Here is a 17458-nt window from a genome sequence, read left to right on the forward strand (position 1 = left end):
AGGCACCCATAGGCCCGCTTGCTGGGCATCAGGTGTGAATTGGGTTTGGTGAAGACAAGGGTGAGACATCTTGGTGTCCCAAACAGCTGTATCATATGACTTCTGAGAAGTATCCCAGAATGCCTTGAGATGTCCCAGGACTCAGAGGTACCCTGTATTTTAGGATACCTGTTTTGGCACTTTTCTTTGTTGGTTTCCCAGGGTTCTACCCACAAGCCCTGTAGTTTAAGCCCATGCACCAGAGCTGCAAAGACATTTCAAGACAGGCCTGAATCCTTCACATCCAGGGAGTTGGGTAGTCTTATACCTTTACTAAACCAAGTCTGAATAATTTCTTGTCTATTTCTTGCATCCAACAGGAATAGTATTGATCTTGATTTAGCTCATAGAGCTAAATTACCCCCTCAGTCTACAGAACTGAGGATGTTCAATTACAAGTCTCTAAATTCCCATACCTGGGAGTGATCTTTGATTCCCACCTTAACTTTTAAATTTGTAACAAATAAAATTAAAATTTCAGTATCAGCGACTGAACGCTTTGTGGAGAAGACCTTTAGCCTATGTTTGAACACATGCAGCCATGCTTTGGTTTCAATAGAGTCCTGTTCTAGTTCTAATCTTAAAGCTATCCCAGCTATACATTTTGGGGTTCCTCTGATGCATTGCAGAAAATGACAAAGTGAAAAATCTAAGTTTTCATGTACCTGGAGAATCCATACTAAAATTCCATAAAGGAGTTGTGGAATGATTTTCATATTAAACACATGCAGACCTCCAGGGATATATATGCTTCCCTTGGAAAAAAAGAAGCGTTCAGTCGCTGATACTGAAATTTTAATTTTATTTGTTACAAATTTAAAAGTTAAGGTGGGAATCAAAGATCACTCCCAGGTATGGGAATTTAGAGACTTGTAATTGAACATCCTCAGTTCTGTAGACTGAGGGGGTAATTTTCTTGGCTTTGGAGAAGACCGTAACCTTTGATTTTGAATAGTTGATCTTGAGTTCTTATACCAGCCCTTCTTTACTAGTCATGGGAGGGGCTTTATAGGGTTTTGACAACTAAAAATCCCTCCCTGCTGTCCTGCTTGGCCTTTGAAATAACAAAGATATGTTGAAGCTCTATGTGTGTGTTATGTGCTGTCAAGCCGCCTCTAACCTATGGCGATCCTATGAATGAGAGACTTCCAAAATGTCCTGTCATTAGCAGACTTTCTCAGATGCTGTAAACTGGAGGGCACTGCTTCTTTTATTGAGTCAAGCCAGCTCGTTTTAGGTCTTCCTCTTTTCCTACTGCCTTCCGCTTTTCCTAGCATTACTGACTTTTCCAGAGAATCTTGTCTTCTCATGATGTGACCAAAGTAGCCTCAGTTTCGTCCTTTTAGCTTCTGGGGAGAATTCAGGCTTGATTTGATCTAGAACCCACTTATTTGTCTTTTTGGCTGTCCGTGGTATCCGCAAAATTCTCCTCCACCACCACATTTCAAATGAATCAATTTTCTTCCTGTCAGAAAGCTGATAGGTTGAAGCCCTAGAGGGCTAGAAACCTGTTTTTTGAAAATAGGAAAGTTGGGGTTCTTGGCCTGCTGAAACTGGAGACCCAGATGAATTTCTGCATACATAACCACTGAATCCAATGCTTTTTGTAGGTTATGAGTGACAGCTGGTAAAACTGTCAGTTCCTAATGGGAGGCCAATTTGCATGGCTTTGTATTTCAGCCTGCAGTCTGCTGGTCAGGAAAAATTCTTGGTCTCTCTCCTGGATATGTAAGGAGCCCATTCTTACTTGGCTGAGGCTTTCCAGTGCAGTAAAACTGATGGCTTGATTAATTTTGTTTCCCCTTTGTGCAGCACCAGGGTTGCCTCAGGGCCCCCAGAGAGAGAGAGAGAGAGAGATGCAGCACTTTGGGGAATAGTGAAGTAGCTGGCTGCCGGGAATCTCTGCCACATGCTGCTGCTCTTGAGAGCAAGACCTCTGTCATCAGCCGGTGTGCCTCACTGTGTGACCTTGCAGTAGACAGTCCCTGCGCTCAGACCTGCTCCTGTGGATGGTGGTTGCTTGGCAGGGTGATGCCCTGGAGGTGCCAACATTGTCTCGGGGGCTGATGGTGTGGCTTCTGCCAAAGGCCGCCAGAATGGGCTTTAGTATTTTGTGAAGGCACCTGATGAATCCTCCTGTGTTTTGGGTAGAGGAGCTTGAAGGCAGCTGGTGGAGGGTGTGGTGGAGGGGTTGTATGGAGTGTTTCCTGTTCTCCTAGCTATTTTTCAAAAAAACAGAAGCCTTGAGGCTGATGGTCTCTTCCGATCGCAGTGCGGGAAATCCTGTGGGATGCTGCCTTCTTGGGCAAGACCTTCTCCTTCATTCTAAGGCAGTTGGATTTCTTCCCAGTCCAACTGCAGAGAGGTATGAGAGGCTCCTTTCTTTCTGCCTGGAATTTGAAACCCATTTAAAGGAGAAGCTGTTTTCCCCTAGTCTTCTCATAGCCGCTGTGGCAAAAATACATCCAGATGGCAGGCTAGGTCATGTGACTGTCTTTCTCTGGCTGGCACTTTTTGCATTTGGCTTAGATGGCAGAGACAGTATGTTACCCGTTGTCCTTCATTAGCAGAGACACCTTCAAGATCTCCTGGGAGAGCCACAGAATGCAGAGTGGAAGGCCTCTGGGATTCCTAAATAAACTGGCATCCTTTCTCCCTGATGCACTTAGTGGTGATCGTTTTTGAGATTAGCTCAGCCCCGGGACAAGAAGGTGCTTCTCGTTAGAATGGCCTGTGCGAATGACACCCCCACTTGTGCATGGTGGGGAGATCCTTTTGAAGGCTCTTCTGGAGTCTCCGAGGAGTAGCAAGGGTCGGGCTGAACTGTGGCTCATGATGAAGTTGTTCCAGTCTGAACAATGTTGTCCTCCTCCATCTCAGTTGGTTTCAGTTTCTGTTTGATAACCAAGTGTTGATGTCTCCTCCATGGGCAGCCTAAAAACAGCAGACGGAAAGGTGCCTCGGCTCTTCCAGGGCCCACAAAATTAAATGGTCTTATATATTTTTAATTCCCTGCCTGAAAAAGGTAGCATGTCTGGGAGGAGGGTAGGCTAGAGTCATTAACCCAAGCATCTTGTTTTTGATGTTTGGGGATTCTAGTTCTGAAGAAGCAAACAACCGTCGTTTCAGCCAAGGGCTTTTGTGCATGTATACGGCCTGTGTGTAAATGTGTGTATTTAGATATTTATACCCCATTTTTCTCCCCAATGAGGACCCAAAGAAGCTTACAACATCATTCTCTCCTCTATTTTATCCTCACAGCAACCCTGTGAGGTAGGTTAGGTTGAGAGTGTGTGACTGGCCCAAGGTCACCCAGAAGCTTCCATGTCCGAATGGGGATTCGAACTTGGCTCTCCCACATCCTAAAGAAAAAAGAGAGGCAGCTCTGCAAACTGAATAACATGGCTGTCTGGGAATAAAGTATGCTTGTGTAACTATATCCAGATGGAAAGGCTTAATACATTTGCCCTTGCTAAAGCCGCTAAGAGCGAAACGATAATTGTTGCTGGCAAGGAAGTCATTGTCGGGCGGGGCCATGGTGGGCATCTGTGTCTCCCGGTTGTGCCTGTTGGCAGAGAAGCACGTGTTACACATTTGGGCTAGCCATTTGGGTAAGGATACTTACTGTTGATGTATACAGTCTTGCGAAGATTCATTTTACAGTGTGCCTTGCTACTGCTTAAGGGAGTCCGGACATAATACTCTCAGTCCTGAGCACGGAGAGGTGAGGCTGTGCTTGGGGTGACGGGGAGGAAACACATGAGGGGCAGCCCCGTCTTAGGAAACATGTTTCTTCACTTCGTGTGAACCGCAGCCCCAGGCAGCCTTTGAAAACTACATGTAAATAGACTCCTCACTTAGTTTCTGCCTGGTCACGATCCTGTTCTAAGACTGCAGGTTTCTTCCCAGGTTTGTCTGGACTGCTCGCTTGCCTCCTCTGTTTGGGCAATGCACTTGGATTCTTTCTGAAGTGATCGACGTAGAATGCCAGGTGTCATTCATGCTTTTAAAAATGAGTGCCCTTTGCTGAAAGATCTGCACTGGATGCCTGTGTATTTCTAGGCACAGTTCAGAGTGATAGTTCTTCCCTTTAAGGCCATAAATGGCTTGGGTCCAGGATCCTCGAAGGACCACCTCCTCCCATACTGTCTCACCTGCCAGTTTTTGATCTGCCTCTCAAGCTCTCCTCTCTGTAAACCCGCTGTCAGAGGTGTGGCAGATGGTGGCAAAGGACAGGGCTTTTTCAGAGGTGGCACCTCACCTGTGGTATGCTCTTCCTCGTGAGCCTCAACTGATGCATACCCTAGTCTCCCTTAGGCACTAGGTCAAAACATTTCCTTTACACCCAAGCCATTCTGTGGTGTTTTGAACTTTTAAATTTGTCTTCATAGTTAGCTTCTAGCCTGAGGACTATTATAGGAGGTACATTTTAGGCAGGGAACCATACAACCCTAAGAACATTGTCCTTGGAGTAAGCCCAATGGTGTAGGATTCTGAGTAGATATTCGTGGGAGGGCATTGTTAATATTTTGAGTGGGTTTTTAATGACTGTGTTTTTAATAATTTAATTATTTATGACTAGCTTGTTACCTCTGCTTTGCTGCAGTCTTTAACTACTTTAAATCCAGTTATAATACTTATGGGTACGTAACAATATTTTTGGTTTGTGTTTGGGGGGGGCGTTGGCAACCCTAGTGAACTTTTTGGGGAAGACTAGGAGGTGTATTTTACACATTCAGTGACTCCCAGTAGCAACTGCATACTGCTTAGAATGTGGGGATGTAAGGACCAATCAGGCCGCATACACAAATGACCTGGGGGTGGGGGAAATGAGGTGTGGAATGTTGCGAGCCCTAATCAGACCACATATGCAAATAACCTTGAAAGCCTGGCCCAATCAGGGAAGAGTGGCCAAGCTGGCAGTGGGCGGGGGAGCAAGCAGGCAGCAGCCTGCCAGCCACACAGGGAAGCTGTATCCCTTTGAGCAAACACATTTTGCCCCCTTAGGGGGCGAATGTCTTAAAATCCCTTCTTAGTGGGTGTTTACATTATGAAAGGAATGTTCTCCCCAAATTTAATGTTTCTAGGTCCAGGGGTTTGGGGTGGGTGTTGATGAGTCAGTCAGGACACTTGTCTTTATATATATACTAGCTTGATGCCCGTGCTTCGCTACAGTATTTAACTATTTTAAATCCAGTTATAATATTTAAGTGTATGTAACATTTTTTGATTGGGGGGGTTGAGTTGGTTTTTTAGTATAGTAGCATAGTACCCGAGCTTCACAAAGGTGTTTGAAAAAAGCGAAGCGTGTTGAGGCTGAAAACTGATGGAGTGAATTTTGAAATGTAACGTTTATTGAAGAGATTTTAAAAGGAAAAGATTGTAGTGCAATAAATAAAGTGAAAAATGCATACAGCTTTTTCCCCCTTAAGGACCTCTTTGTACACCTTGTGGGTGGTTTCCCTCTCAGTTGCTAAGCAGGGGCGGCGCCAGGGTTTTTGTTGCCCGCGGCTGCCCCTAAGTGCACGCGCACATAGTGTGCGCACCTCCCTCCCCGAACTGCGTGATGACATCAACTGCATGATGATGTTATCATGCAGCAAGCTGGCCCCATTGACTGGTGGGTGGCTGGGACTGCACACAGAGGCTGCCCGCACTCCCAGTCGGGCGCGGTGGGTGGCTGGGGAAGTTCCGCACTCCGCCCCAGATGTGGAGGGGAGGGGTGGTGTGGTAGGCACTTCGACAGGTTCATGTGAGAGGGTCGCATTGAAATGGCCCCTAGAAAGGTCGTGCACCATCTCCCCATGAACATTTAAGAAATCAGTTGCCATACTGACTTTCATATAAAATCCCTTTTCAGGAGTCTTGTACTGCCTTTCTTCAGCTGTCTCCAGTTTCCTTGACCTGATTTTTACCTCAGAACCCACAGTTCCACAGTTGACCCATCAGCCTGCCAGCCGCACAGGAAAGCCAGGCCCCACAGGGAGATTGGCAACCCTAGAGGGGAGGCGTATTTTTACCTCAAGGCACTTTCAATGACTGGGAGTCATTGAATGTGTCCTGAGGTTCTGCATGTGTCCTGCATAGAGTTAAGAATGTTGGGACGATGACCAATCAAGGCCGCATATGCAAATGACCTCAGGGAAGAGTGGCAGTTGGCGAGAGGGTAGAGGAGGACCCTGCCAGCCACACAGGGATCTGTATCCCTATGGGGAAACACATTTTACCCCTTTTACCCCATTAGGGGGCAAATTTCTTAAAATCCCTTCTTAGTGAGCCCCTGCATCGCAAAAGGAACGTCTTGCCCAAATTTCACGTTTCTAGGTCCAGGGGTTTGGGCTGGGCATTGATCAGTCAGGATACTTGTCTTTATATATATATATTTCATTGTGTGGCACTTTGTAAGCCGCCTCCGGCAAGTCCTTGTAGAGGTGGCATATCCGTTCTTTAAATAAATAAATAACTCTTGATACCTCCTGGGTGCACACAGTCTTAGCATCTCCTAAGGGCACCTTGTTTGTCCCTGCATAGAGCACTCGCCTGCCGCAGAGCTGTGCTGACATGTGTCCCTGGTTCCCTTTTTGGTGCAGGACTTCTTCTTCAGGAAGTGACCATGGCTGGCCTGCATGAGCTACGATTCACGGAAGAGAAGCCGCTGCTTCGGGGGCAGGATGCTGAGATGGTGAGTCCTTTTCACTTTTTGTGGAGGATCCAAATCCTCGGGTCCAGGAATGTGGTCCCTTTTCCTCTTTGGAAAAGATGTGCATTGAGCAGCATGGTCAAAGATGTGTGTCAGGCTATGGTTGACAGGCTGTGGCAGATAAACCCCTGCACCCTCACAGCAAGAAATCCATGGTCTTGGTTGAAAGGCTTTATTCAGGAATCATGTCAAATCCACAGATATGTCCATGGGATTGCTCAGAAGAAAAGCTAGCAAACAAGCAATTTGGCAAGAATACTCAAGACGTGTGAAAATCATTCTATTATAGAGCACAATTACACTTCCCCCGCTCCCAACTGTAAACATAACTTTTGGCGCGAGATTGCCCTGGGAGCTCCTCGCATAGTTTACATATCAAGTCTAGACACTAGGAAAGTACAAAAGTTGAAACAGAGTAAGTCATGAGAATGAATGGTTACACGGCCAGAAGCCCTGGGAGCTTCAAAGGAATGAGATAAGGCACCTGCAGCTTCATTAGGCCTGTGAAAGCGAAGCAGTTATGACATTGGCAATGTGACATCAAGGTACAGCATTAACAATTGTTCTTAGTGACAGCTCAGCTGGGAATAATGGCATGGATGGGGTACAGACATGACAATGTGACTGCAAACTGGATTGTAAACCTGGCACCTGAGAAGCATTTGGGGCTGAGGGGGAGAAGCAACCCTAGGCTCTGTCCAGAATCATTTGAAAGCAAACGCTTGTCAGATCCCTTTGAGACTACTGTGGTGTAGTGGTTAGTGTGTCAGACTAGCATCATGAAGGCCCAAGTTCGAATCCCTACACTGCCACAGAAACTCATTGGGTGACCTTGGGCCAGTCACACACACTCAGTCTTACTTAAATTGAAGGATTGTTATGAGGATAAAAAAGAGAAGAGATTGGTGTAAGCTGCTTTGAGTTCCTGCTGGGGGGGGGAAAGCAGGTGTAAATAAAAATTTGGAACCGTGTTCAAATTCAGGAAATATGCAAGAGACAAAATTTCCAGAAAGTTCAATGCAATTGCATTTAATTTCAAAATGAAACATCTCTTGAAAAAAAAGAGTGTGTGAAAGAGGTAGGACTAGTTAAAAGGGGGAAGACGGTTTCAGTTAGGTTAGTCATATCCCTTCTCTCAAATGTGGATGTTCTTTTAAATCCCTGTAATGGAGGGCCAGATAAAATATATGTCACACATTACAAAGGGATCAAGGTGGCAGATTCAAGGTGGGTGGGAAATACAAGAGGGTGTCCAAGTGGACATCTTTCCCAACTAAGAAACCAATCACTGCCCCCTGCCCAAGTGAACAATAATGCACGCAAAGAAGGAGTTTGAAGAGCAAATAGCCAGAATGTTAGAAACTAGAACAAGAAACTGGTTTAAGTTGGCCAGCTGTGCGCTGCTGTTTGTTCAAGAAGAAAGAACATCAAGTGAGACATCGTGTGGCCACGGGGAAGAGCCGCCCTTCATCCTCTTCCATCCCCTCGGAGGTTCATGTTGTTTAGGGGCTAAAGGGTAGAGACAGATTTTGTCCCCCTCCTCCAAATAAAACAGACTTCAGAGAGCCATCATTTCTCATTGGGTATGCACCTTCTTTTGTCTCACTTTCACCTTTGGTTAATCAAATGTTGCAAATTCTTTATTTTAAAAATACAGATTTGTACATCAGGGAAAAAGTAAGATAAATCAGCCATCTGTATAGCAGAATATCTCCTTTCCCACAGTGGCCAGGTAGATGCCCTGGAAGGTCTCAGGTGGGAGGCACAGAGACCAAAGCTTTTCCCTGGCAACTGGCTATCTAAGGTCTACTGCCTCTGAACATGGAAGTTCCGTTCATCCATCATGGCGAACTGCCATGAATTTTCCCGGTCCCCCTTTAAAACCATCAGAGCTAGTGGCCATCATCACATCACATGGTCGTGAGTTCCACAAGTTTACTATATGTTTCGTGAAGTGATGCTGCCTTTTGTCTGTCCGGAATCTACTGCCCGTCCGTTTTCACTGAATGACCCCAGAACTGCATTTCCTCTCCTGCTCTAATCAAGCTGATTGCATTTTGCCTTGTACTTTTATATCCTGACCCCCTTCTTTGCAACACCCCTCCCACCTTCTGACTGGATATAAAGCCTCAGGAATCTCCCATTTCTACTAGTATTGATAAAAGGGCTTGACTCTCAAAAGATTCCCTGGAAAATTTTGTTAGTCTTTAAGGTGCTACTGGAATCTTGCTGTACTAAAGGAAGCTCTATTATTTTGGGATAAAGAGAGAAAAAAATATCTCTATCCATGCTATGCAGACCACACATAATTTTATAAACCTCAAAAGCCTCAGTTTCTCTAGCCTTTTTCATGGCAAAGGCGTTGCAGTCCCTTGATCATTTGGGTTGCCTCTTTCAGCATCTTTTCCAGTTCTACAATCTCTCTTTGAATACGGGCAGCCAGAACTGTACACAGTTTATCAGTTTTTCAAATGCAGCCATGCCGCAAGAGCATTTGCAATAAAGCCTGCTTTGTTGTAAATCTCTTGCTTAGTAATCTCTAGAATAGAATCTGACATTTTCCCAAAATCTCTTTTCTGGTTAGTCACTGCTGATTGATACCCGATCAGGCATATGTAACATTAGGTCTTTCCCCTGCAACATATATCACTTTACTTTTCATCTGCATTGAAGCTCATTTGACTCTTGTCTAATTAGCAGAGAACTCCTCACAGTCTGCTTGAATTATATAGTGTGGTTGTAAATTTGTAGTATAGTTGTAAACATGGCAAGGACAGTTGTAATTGGGGAAATGCAGGCTCAGAGGTCCATATATGATACTCAGTGAAGGATGTTGGCTGTTTTATCCCTTATCCTATATGTATCATTTGACCCCTTCTGAATTAGGTACGAAAAGACTCACTTCCATATTAGCTATTAGTATCGACACTTTTATTAGCAAGTATATAAATCTAGTCGTTGAATGGGAGACTACTGAGGAAAACTGCAGAGGAAGGCACTGGCAAACCACCCCTGCTCCTCACTTGCCTTGAAAGCCCGTTTTTGGGGTTGTCATAAGTCGTTTGTGATTTGACAGCGCACACGTACATATATAAATCCAGGCTCAGTGGGATTTATACCATTGGGGTGACAATCAGAAAACATGACTCTAATGCACAAAGCTAAGAGAAAATAAGAGTTGATCTCTTTCCGTCTTTATTCAGAGAGAACTCCCATGGAACATATGAAAGCTATGTAGGACTGCAGCCTTCAAGATTGTGTAATGAGTGGCTAGTGGTCGGTCTTTCAGATTATTTTTTGAACAAGCATGGCCATTCATGTAGAAGCTGAGAAAAATTTTGGTCTTTGGTGAGTCTGGGTTTGCTTGGTACTCTGCAAAGGAAAAAAAGTCTTAACAACAATTCATTGATGGTTTCTTTCTCTTCCCCCACCTATTTGTGGGGCTTAGGTTAGAACCATGCCTTTATTTTGTTTCTCCTGTCTAAAACACAACCATTGGGCTTGCAGTTAAAAACAAAAGATTGATAAGGAATGGGAAATATTAAAGAGTCCAGTAGCTCCTTTAAGACTAACTAACTTTATTGTAGCAGAAGCTTTCGAGAACCACAGCCCTCTTCGTCAGAGCTGTGGTTCTCGAAAGCTTAAAGGCGCTACTGGACTCTTTAATATTTTGCAACTACAAACTAACACAGCTAACTCTTCTAGATCCATGAGGAATGGGAGGCATTTTCACTTGCTGGAGAAAACTTATGATTACCTCTCTGTTTTCCCTTCCTGGGCTAAAAACAGCTGGGGCTGCTGTTTTTCCTCAGAGGGAAAGGGTTAAAGAGCCTCAGCCACTGTACATTGTGATGTTTAAAAAGGGTCTTACAGAATTACAAATTCAGACCTTTTTACAAAGGACATAGGGTGACCCTGGACAGACATTGGCCTGGATCCAGATGAAATTTTCCTGTTGGCAGAACAAAACGGACCCTCCCCCCTTGCTGCAGGCCAGCGATTTCCCAGAAATGCTGCTCTGGGGAGACAGAGGACCCTCAGGAAAGAAATGAGGGGCAAATTGAGGGTCGGCAGCAGGATAGGGGAAATGGATGAAAGTGATACCTCCCCTCGTCTGAATCCATCCCAGTATCTGCTAGCCTGACGTACCTCACAGGCTTGTTGTTAGGGCAAAAAAGGAGGCTTCTGTACCATCTCGAGCTCTTTGGAGAAAGCATGGGATAAAAATCCCTTCAAAAATGATAGTTTCGTAAATAGAAAAAATGATAGACATGATCATAGAGCAGGGTTAGGAGGGGTATTAGGGCCTGCTTGGGAACTAATCATTTTCTTTAATGTTGTTTTATTTTCCTCCAGGAGAATTCAGATACTTTCCTGTCTGCAGTGGACACGGACTGGAAGGTAGGTCGTCTCTTGGCGTTTGTGCCCCAGGCGCTCTCACATAGATTTTATGTATTCTGTATTTATGCACTTTATATATCCCCCCTTCTTCTCCGCAGTGGGGACCCAAAGCCACTTACATCCTTCTCCTGCATTTTATCCTCACAACAACCCTGTGAGGTAGGTTAGGCTGAGAGCGTGTGACTGGCTGACGGTCACCGTACAAGCTTCTGCAGAGCTAGGAATCAAAGCTGGGTCTCCAAGATCTTAGTCCAGTACTCTAACCACTACACACCACCACTACACCACTTGGCAGGGACTGTTGTGGTTGGGGAATTGCAGGTTCAGAAGTCCATATATGATATTCAGTGAAGGATGTTTATATGCCAATAAAGGCGAACTTGACTTGACTTGAAGGATGTTGGTGACATTTAGAGGAGAAGTCTTTAAAAGAAGCAGCAGCCTCCTTTTATTTTTACTCTGGCAACCATAGCAGGGGTGTAGCATCTCATGCTGAGCATTCGGAGCACCCACTGCTCATCTGCAGGTGGTGCTATTTCTGGCTTCTGCACTTGAGTCTGCCAGAGATCTCGTTCAGGCATTTTGGAGGGGGGCCGCCCTGTACAAGCCACACAAGGAACCTCTTAGCTGGTCTCTTGGTTTCTGTCCCCTTTTGCAGAGGTGTACGTCTTGCCGCCCAAAGGCTGCAGGAGGCCCACAAATACATGTGCCAGTGGCCTCCTGCCAAACACCAGTTCATGGACTCAGCAGACATTGCTGGACTCCATGCCCTGAGAGGCTGTAGTGCTGTGGAGGAGGGGCCAGCTCAGCCTCATCGGGGGTTGTTGGGTGTCAGTGGGACCGTGCCACGAGAGATGGGCAGCAGTTTGTAGGCAGGCTGCCAGGTGGTGTGGATGTCTGGGAGATTTCTTTCATTTTAACTAGCTGAGACCTGAGGATGCACATATGCACACCCATTAGGCGTATCCAGGCACTCATCCTTTCCTCAGAAGCTCCATCCCCATAGGTTGGTGGAGCCCTCTCTTGAGGAAGTACCACCTCCTCTCTCAACATCAGGTCCATCTGAATAGGTCTGGGGGAGGCAGATTGCCCCCCTGCCCAGTGATAGAATAAATTGTTCTCCACAACGGCAGGCTCCTTGTTTTAAAGCTCTGAATAGCCTCAGGGAATGCTTCCCTTTTTTCTATCTCAGGCACAAAATGAGAGCAAGCTCAAGTAATCAAGCTGTTCTTTAAATGGGAAGGATCCAGAAGAGTTAGACTGTAGTTTGAAAATAGTAAAGAGTCCAGTCGCACCTTTAAGACTAACCAACTTTATTGTAGCATAAGCTTTCGAGAACCACAGCTCTCTTTGTCAGATGAATCGATGCATCTGACAAAGAGAGCTGTGGTCATTGAAAGCTTATGCTACAATAAAGTTGCATCTGACGAAGAGAGCTGTGGTTCTTGAAAGCTTATGCCTCAATAAAGTTGCATCTGACGAAGAGAGCTGTGGCTCTCGAAAGCTTATGCTACAATAAAGTTGCATCTGATGAAGAGAGCTGTGGTTCTTGAAAACTTATGCTACAATAAAGTTGGTTAGTCTTAAAGGTGCAACTGGACTCTTTACTATTTTTAAACGGGAAAGCAATCCATTATACAGAATGTCAGAACGCCTGTCTGAAAAGACAGAGAACTTAGAGGATTAGGGGCACGGCCCTTTGGGGAATTCTCCCACCCGTCGTGGATTCTCCATCTTGTTCTCATGGCCAGAGCTAAGCAGAAGGATTTCTCAGGGCACTGGTGCTTCCACACTGGGATTTCCTGTACACTTTCCTGAGTCAGCCACCATTTTTCCCCTGTTGCACCACTTGAAGGCTTTTAAAATTTTATAATTTTATAATTTTAAAAATTATAATGTTATTGCGATGACCAAGTTTTTAAAAATTCTTTAAAAAGCCCTCCAGTGACATAATGAGGAAAAGGGCAGTTGCAAAGGGCTAATGGAAGGAAAATGGGGCTGAATGTTGCACAACTTCCTGTCCAGATGGCACAATAAGGCGCCTACGCTCTTCCCAGGAAGGTTTTAGAAAACAGGTTTGGGGAAGGAGAATGCTAAAGTTGGGCAAAGGATGGTTGGAACACAATGTTGTATGGATGCTCTTTCCCCCAAAAGCGCTCCAGTTTGGATGCCAGAGAGGAACAAAGCTTCCCGTGAAAGCCAACCAGGGTTGAGACGGAAGAGTGCAAATGTTTTAAATAAAATACATTTTAAATGGGACTGATACTACTTCTTTGCTTGCTCTTGTAAAGTGAAAAATAGTGACTGATCTCTGGGGATGGGGTTAGGGTTAGACTTTTGTCTGAGGCCCGCTGGCCTTGCCTTGCAGGAACCTAAGAACAACACACAATCTTTGGCTTTTCTTGCATTACCCATGTGGGCAACTTCTGTTCCACAAGGATAACATGAGGGAAAACGCGATACGCACTTCCTTCAAGAAGGCTGTGAGAGGTGCCTAATCATCTCCCTAACCCTTAAACCCTTCCTATCCCCTTCAAGCAGCCCGTAACAAAATGTAACTCTTGATCAAGGGTTTACAGATGGCTGATTCCGTCTAACAATACCCAAAGACTCAGCCTGCTTATGTCTTGCATAGCCCTGTTCTCCTCACATGCAAGACTGTACATCTTCTCTAGTAAAACATGTTAATCTTCTGGGCAGAGCAAGACTAGAATCCATAATGTGTGGCATTAGGCATGATTTAGACTTCTTTGTGTAACTTATTTGGGATTTTTTTTTAAGTTTTTTATTTTTCAATATCTAACATACAAAACTACAATAACAGTAACTACAAAAGACTACAATAGCACAAGGGAAGGAAAAGAAGGGAGAAAAAAGAGAAGGGGAAGGGGGGGTGGGAAAAAAGGGAAGGTAGCCTACAAACACTAAATGCTACACTTCAATGCTTTCCCTTCATACTACCATAATAAGAAAATAGCTTAATAAAGTAGTGGAGGAGTGGTTGATCATACAAATTACAAAGTACAGTTCAAGTTAAATCTTTTTCCCTCCCCTGGGCCTCGGACGCAATTCTCTCTGAGCAGCTACCGCCGCAGCGCTCGTTGCCTCCCCCCTCCCTTCAGGCTTCGGATCTTCTTCTTTTTGCTTGGTATCTGGTCCAAATTCTGGATTTTTTTCCACAAAATCCCTTAGCTGATCTTCCGAATTAATCTTGTAAGCTTGATCTTTATAACTAAACCCGATTCCTTCCGGGAGTAGCCATTTGTACTTTATGTCACATTCCCTCAAAAGAGCTGCCAACTTCTTGTACTTAAATCTTCTCTTCTGAACTAAGAATGGAACGTCCTTCAATATCTTGACTTTATTTCCCAGAAAGTCCAACTCCACATTGTAAGAATTATATAGGATACTGTCCCGGACCCTCCTAGATGAAAACTCAATAACAATCTCACGAGGCAGCTGCCGCTTCAGTGCATATTTTGAAGATGCCCGACGGACTCCCAAAATGGCGCTTTTCACTTCTTCTTTAGTTGCCCTCGCGGGTGTCGCTAAAAGTTCCGAGGCGAGATCCCACAAATCCTCGTTTTCCTCCTCTTTAACGTTCTGGAGACGCAAAATGGTCTGTGTTCGCTCCACTTGCAGTCTGATCAGCTGGTTTTCCACCAGCTTCAGCTCCCTGTTCGTTGCTCTCATAAGTGACGCACTTTCCCGGGCAGACTTCTCTGCCCCCCCCCGCTGCTTCTTTAATGGCTTTCACATCGCTTTCAATTAAGCCCACCCTTTGATCTGTTTCATTCAGCTTGTCAACAAAGGGTTTTATGGCTTCCATAACCGCTCTTTTAACCAGTTCCTCAAGCGTCTCGCCCCTCTGCAAGGCCGCCGTAACTGACTTGCCAAGAGCAGGGCTCTGCTTTTTCGCTGCCATTTTAGGGGGGGGGGGAACCGCCAGTCTTCCGAGCCTCTACGAGGGGGGAAAAATCCGAGTCTTCTAGCCTTCAGACCCCGCCACTCCTCACATCGCTTGTAGTAACAGAAGGGATTCGCTTACCTGCAGGCTTTCGCCTAATCCTGTTCCTTGCCGTTTTCCATGGCCCAGCAGCACACTGGGTGCCGCGCTCGTCTGCCGGCCTCCATAGGGACTTACGGGCAATTTACCCCCTGCCTCGATCTGTCAGAGGGCTCTTCCCGCCGCGCCCCGGACTCAGACTCCCTGCCTGAGAGTCTGGGGGCTAACCTTTGCAGATCAGCCGCCCGGCCAGGCGGCTCGGCCGCTTCTTCCTGGACCTGCCAAGAAGAGCGTCCGACATGGCCGCGAAAATGAAACCGACCCCTTATTTGGGTTTTAATAGTCATGGGAATGGCAAAGCTACTAGAAATATTATTCTGTCACCTTTCTGGTTTCCTGGTTGAGTCTCAGAATTGACTTCATATTATGGTTTTCATTGTACACATAAGGTGATTTACGTAAATACCTTAAATTGTGAACACAGCACAAACATTTGCAAGTGTGTACCATATTTATATCTTTGTTATTTATAGGCCACCTTTCTTATTGTGACTCAAGGCAAATTACACAGTGTAATTCGATGCAATCAATATGATGAGACATCTAATAAGTAATGTAATCGGACTAGGATTACAGAAAACTGAAATCAAGACAGAATATAACATGATTCAGAAAGCAGGTGCAAATGCCTGTCAGCCTGTCCAGGGGCACAGGCAGTGGATTGATTCTGCATAGACTATTAAATGGGCCCAAGTCCCATTTGTAATTCTCAGCACTGGTTTGAACTGAATTTACAATTTTTTTTCCAAACTCAGAGGTAATGCAGTGTTAGTTGTTAACAGGCTTTTGTTAGAACGGAGTTTGACAGCAATAAGGTATGCCGTGTTTTGTTTAGTGACGGGCTTGTGTAGTTTCAGCCGCTCTGCAAATTACAGGCCCATTGGAAGCAGTATTATTGAATCTTTCAGTTTTACCCCACTGTTTCCTCCAAGAAGCCCGGGATAATGAACAAGGCGTGCTGTTGTCAAGCGGCTGTTCCTATTTCAGCACCATGGACAGAGGGGCTTTTTCAGGACGCAGAGCAAAGTCTACAAAGATGTCATTGCTTTTCCCCCACCCGGAATTACTTCTGCATCTGCAGGCCTCTACCAGGAGCTTTAGCTTCTTGCATGGCTGCTGTCCTGCCATAAAATACACAACTTGGTTTCAAGGCCAGAAACAGATAGATCCATGGGATTCTTGAGATTTAATTGTCAGAGCACTGGCTTCTTGCAGGAAAGTGACGGTATTAATTAAACCTGCGCTTCAGAAGTCACAGTTCTGACAATCTGAAGCCATGGGTAGTCCTTCTGCAATTAATTGCCATGGGGGTCTAATAAACCTCCCATCACTTTCAGACCGTATCATTCTTTCATCATATATTACTGTTGGTATTGGCCTTAGTAAAGAATTCTAGTTAAGAATTCTATTTTTGAGGAAGTACAAGCTTCTTGGTCTCATTTGCAGTGTAAGGAATCTAACACTAATGTCTTTTACTAGTAGAATTAAGATCAGACATGTCATGTGTGAGAACCAAGGTGCTGGTATTGACCTTTAAAGCTCAATGTAGCTTGAAGCCAGCATAGTTTAAGGACCGCCTTTCCCCATATTTGTCTACTCTGGTCATCTTTGGAGGCCTGCTTTGGGTGCCCCCACCATCTGAGGCTAAATGGAGGGCAACCCAAGAAAGGGCCTTCTTAGCCATGATGTCGTAACTTTGGAACAATTTGTCTCCCTCTATTGTTGTCTTTTGCCAGCGGGTGAAAACTTTTTTGTTTTGTTAGGCATTCCCTCTCTACCTCTTATTAGCCCTCCTCTCTGTTTGAGTGTGTGTTTAATTGTTTTAAGTAGTTTGTGTAATGTTCCCTTCGGCTGTGGGTTCCTAGGTTAGAGTACTCACTCAGGCACCCGTTCTCAGGTCCATTCAGCAGAGACAAGATGGATCAAAACAACAGCTGTTTATTTGCAAGGAAACAGCCCCAACAACTAACAACTTCAGCTAACATACAAAACTGGAAACTGAAAACGAGCTTCATCCAATAGGACCAAACTAAATCACATAGATGTTAGGGGAGGAGCAGACTGTTCCATTACATACTTGAATGTTATAATGAACATGAATGATATTTATTGAGTGTTATTTATGGTATGCAATTTATTGAGATATAATTATTGATAACCCCTTATGGATTGAGGATTGCATTATCCAGAGGATATTAGAACTGCCTCTATGTTGTTTACCGAAGCAGATGAACTGAGCATTTTGAGCACAC

At 45.0% G+C, this 17458-nt stretch overlaps 1 protein-coding gene across 2 annotated transcripts in view; it reads left to right on the forward strand.

Moving 5' to 3' along the window:
• Positions 1–6631: 6631 nt before the first annotated feature.
• Positions 6632–17458, forward strand: part of NDRG4 (NDRG family member 4) — a 53088-nt gene continuing 42261 nt past the window's right edge. Inside the window, exons 1-2 of one of the 2 annotated variants that reach the window (XM_055000380.1) lie at positions 6632–6721; positions 11096–11140. In XM_055000380.1, the coding sequence (XP_054856355.1) occupies positions 6653–6721; positions 11096–11140 (114 nt within the window). In that variant the 5' untranslated portion in view covers positions 6632–6652. The remainder of the gene's footprint in view (positions 6722–11095; positions 11141–17458) is intronic. The other variant, XM_055000381.1, reaches the window with a different exon arrangement.

This window comes from Eublepharis macularius, chromosome 16 (genome assembly GCF_028583425.1).
Source record: "Eublepharis macularius isolate TG4126 chromosome 16, MPM_Emac_v1.0, whole genome shotgun sequence".
NCBI lineage: Eukaryota > Metazoa > Chordata > Lepidosauria > Squamata > Eublepharidae > Eublepharis > Eublepharis macularius.